Source organism: Quercus lobata, chromosome 8 (genome assembly GCF_001633185.2).
Source record: "Quercus lobata isolate SW786 chromosome 8, ValleyOak3.0 Primary Assembly, whole genome shotgun sequence".
Classification (NCBI taxonomy): domain Eukaryota; kingdom Viridiplantae; phylum Streptophyta; class Magnoliopsida; order Fagales; family Fagaceae; genus Quercus; species Quercus lobata.
The window spans coordinates 17341319-17345022 of NC_044911.1; the positions used below are offsets into that span (position 1 = coordinate 17341319).

Below are 3704 nucleotides of genomic sequence, written 5' to 3' on the forward strand. Positions count from 1 at the left end.
TTTTGCTTTGGGTAATCAGCTGAGACACAATCATATAGGGGATATATTCCATCACTGAACACTGACTGAGGACAAAGACTGTAAGAGGGAGTACTAGAAATTCAAGGATCATCCCACACCAAAATGCTATCCCCATTTCCTACCATTCTACTGGTCCCTTTTGCAAGCAATGACTTCACCCCTTTTAAGGCTTTCCAAGCCCATGATGAAGCCTTTACTGGCCTCGAATCTTCACATAGCCCCTTTGTATGTTTAAATTAGGGTGGACATATGGCCACTGATTTGATCAAATTTGCTCGATCCATCCAAGAAAAATTCTTGCATTTGCACTTGTTTTTGCTTCCAACTTCTTTCTAACAAATAATAATAATAATAATAAAATCTTTTGATCTATTGTTCGACCAAAAAAAGAAAAAAAAAAAAAAAGAGGTACACCCAAATACTTGACTGAGGCAACTTCTTGATCCCCTACTCATTCCTACATAACAATGCAGAATAGTCTGAGAGTATAGTTCTTACACTATCCTATCGCATAATAGTGAGTTTTAATAATAAATTTATGATGTCCTATGCATTATAGCGTTGAAGATAGCACTGCTCAGACTCCACAGAGACCACGACAGAGGTTGAAGAAGGAAAACAGAGGTTGAAGATGACTGTGTTTTGCATTCAGCTAAACGCACCGTTTTCATTAAAAGAAGTCTTAATAGTGATAAGGGCGTTTCGGTCTTTTTTTTTTTTTTTTTAAAGGTAAATGCAGGGGATAGAACCCCGAGCTAAATGTTACAATGGAACCAGGTGTCACTAGACTATAAGGCTTAATGGCAAGCATTTTGGAGTTCAAAGTTTAGTTAAAATAGGCGCGTAAGTCTATAGAAGTTTCTAAACAGAAATTCCAGAATTTATGGGCATTAGATCCCTATAATGTGGAGGATTAGTTGAACATTTATGATTATTATGTAGTATAAATACAGAGCTCCAAGCTCAGATGTGTATTATTGTGATTTTACCGTTAATGAACATAGCTTTTTTCTCTCAAGATTTTCTCTCTCGTTTCTCTCATTTTCTTTCCCTTTTCCCTTACTTTCTGTCACTTTCTCGCTCTTCAATTCTTAAGCTTCACAATCACAAGCTTCATTGACTAGCTTAGTTAATCTTGGAATTAAAGTTTTTCTTCATAAGTGAGTTTTAATAATAAATTCAACGATGTGATTCACCATGTGATCATATGAAAAGAAAAAGGATCTTATGAGACTCCCAACATGTGTGAGTTCTATATATGTGTGTCATGTTGTGAGATTGTAGTATCATGAGATACTATTTCGATTAGATGGGATGAGATGTAACTAAATATTCACACTATAACTAGTAATTTTTTCTAAGATTTCTAGCTAGCAAAGTAGAAAGTCAGACAGGTTTAAAATTTTTCAAAACTGACCAACTAGTTCTTTTTGAGTCTAAACGTTATGACACTATGAGTAAGATGAAAAAAAAATGAATAAAAGTTGAGGACTAAGAGCATCTACATTAGTGGATGTAAAGTCTTGCAAAATGCAAAAAATCCTTCATTTGACACATTTTGACTAAAAAAATACCTACATTAGTGGGTGTAAAATTGTGCATAAATGCACAAGTACTACAGTAACCGTGCATATATGCATGGTTACTGTAGTACTTGCATTTAATATTTTAGTAATTTTTTTCTCTCTCCTTGTCTCTGGTTGCTCTCACTCTCACCTCACTCTCCCTTTTTCTCATTTGATCAACTTATCAAACCACTGCCGCCGATCAAATCATCAGACCAGCACAAAGCTTGATCAAATTGCCGATTGCCACTGCCACGAAGCCTCATCGATCGCCGATCGCCACTGATTTCTCGTTGTATGGTCAGTGGGTTTCGGGTTGGGTGGGTGATGATTTGACTTTCGGATTGAGTTGGTTTCAGATTGAGTGGGTTTCGGCTTGAATGGGTTGGTTTTCCTAGATGATGCTAGTTGGGTAGGTGATGATGGTGGCTGGGTGTGGAGTGATCGAGTGATGATGATGACGATGATGGTTGGGTCTGTGAGAGAGAGGGGTAGTGATGATGATGGTGGTTGGGTTTGTGAGAGAGAGAGGTAGTGAGTGAGAAAATAATAAAAAATTGTAAAAAAATGAATATTTTATTGAATAAATGTATAGAATAGATAGACTAATGTAGATATTTTGTAAAAATGAGCGTGTAAAATAGAAAACAAATAGTTTTTTTTTAGGTAAAATAAATGGAAAGTTTGCATCTCCATAACTCTAAGTTGACTATATAAAGGCCTCTTGTGTGTAAGTTGTATTTCACCCTCCTAGTATCAAGGATGAACACGGATTGATGTAAACGACAAAAAAAGGCAGAGGCAGCACTTTAGATGTACAAGTCATCTGGGCTTATACGCCCTCACTTTCAGTGCATCCCATGTGTAAGAGAGAGAGAGAGAGGACATATAAAAAGGCCTGGCCCATTAGAAAATTTAGTCAACACTGTACACTTACCAATGGCCGAAAAATCTGTTAATAACGCGTCCAAGCAGTAGATATTTCAGGACTTTGGCGTCCGAATCAATAAAACTAGTGCGCTCACCAAAAATATCTGAGAGTTGTAACCTGCCATTTCAAGCTTAGTTAGCCCATGGTTTTGGCGTTTTGTGTCAAAAATACCAGGGCCTCTACTGCCAACTGCCTGTGGTTTTCTACTTTCTTTACCCTTCTTAAAATATTGACCTCCCTACCTATATAAGGAAAGAAACCCCCCCTACAGCTCTCAACAACAACAACAAAATCAAAACCCTCAATTTCTCACACACAACCTTGAATTGAATTCATTTCCAGAAACCCAAATTCAAAAAAAGCTTAAACTTAACAAATATGAATTCAGCTTGCAAAGCTTGGATTGTGGCATCAAGCATAGCTGCAGTGGAGACCCTGAAAGACCAAGGGGTGTGCAGGTGGAATTTTGTTATAAGGTCAATGCATCAACATGCCAAGAACAATATCAGGTCTTATTATCAGGCCAAGAAGCTCTCTGCTCAATCTTCTTCTGCTATTTCTAATACCATTTTGCGGTCCAAGGAAGAGTCTATGAGAAAAGTCCTGGATTTGAGCTGCTGGGGTCCCAATACCATTAGATTTTAGTGTGTTGATTCAAGATACGTAGTCCCATTTTTCCGTGAGATGATTTCTAGCTTAATTAGAGATTGTAAAACTTTCTTTACTTGCCATTGTTGTTTATCTTATTAAAGCAAATTAATGGTCAAATTTCTATATATTATTGACAGATTTTTGGCCATGTGATTGTGAATGCCATGATGGAGAAATGGTTTTGTGTGTAGCACATCACGAGTAGCATTGTTCTTCAACTCTGTTGGATTGATCTAAAGATGTGCGGAAATTATGAATCATGAAACCATTTCCTGATCAATGTAATAATTTTTTCCAGAAAAATCCCTAATGAGTAATGACACAAATAGGCTATCAAGTTCAAGACCTGTTTTGTGAATGGAGTGGGTATCCGGTTCCCACTCTAAATTGCTTCAATTACAATGTCATTAAATACGACATCATTCCATTAAAAAGAAAAAAAGAAAACGAGATCTTGATTTTCTAATTCATTAGGTGGAAAAAAAAGAAGAAGAAGAAGAAGACATTAGTACATTACTGATATTAATTTAAAAGAA

The 3704-nt window shown here is 36.5% G+C and overlaps 1 protein-coding gene across 1 annotated transcript; it reads left to right on the forward strand.

The window, feature by feature from the left end:
* The first annotated feature begins 2649 nt into the window (after nt 1-2649).
* Nucleotides 2650-3304, forward strand: LOC115958010. The gene has a single exon (XM_031076371.1). It carries the CDS (start codon nt 2896-2898, stop codon nt 3160-3162), a length of 267 nt encoding a protein of 88 aa, XP_030932231.1. The 5' UTR covers nt 2650-2895; the 3' UTR covers nt 3163-3304.
* Nucleotides 3305-3704: the final 400 nt, after the last annotated feature.

Bases quoted from the DNA above. Each gene is read 5' to 3' on its own strand.
- LOC115958010 (XM_031076371.1), top strand. From the start codon at position 2,896: ATGAATTCAGCTTGCAAAGCTTGGATTGTGGCATCAAGCATAGCTGCA.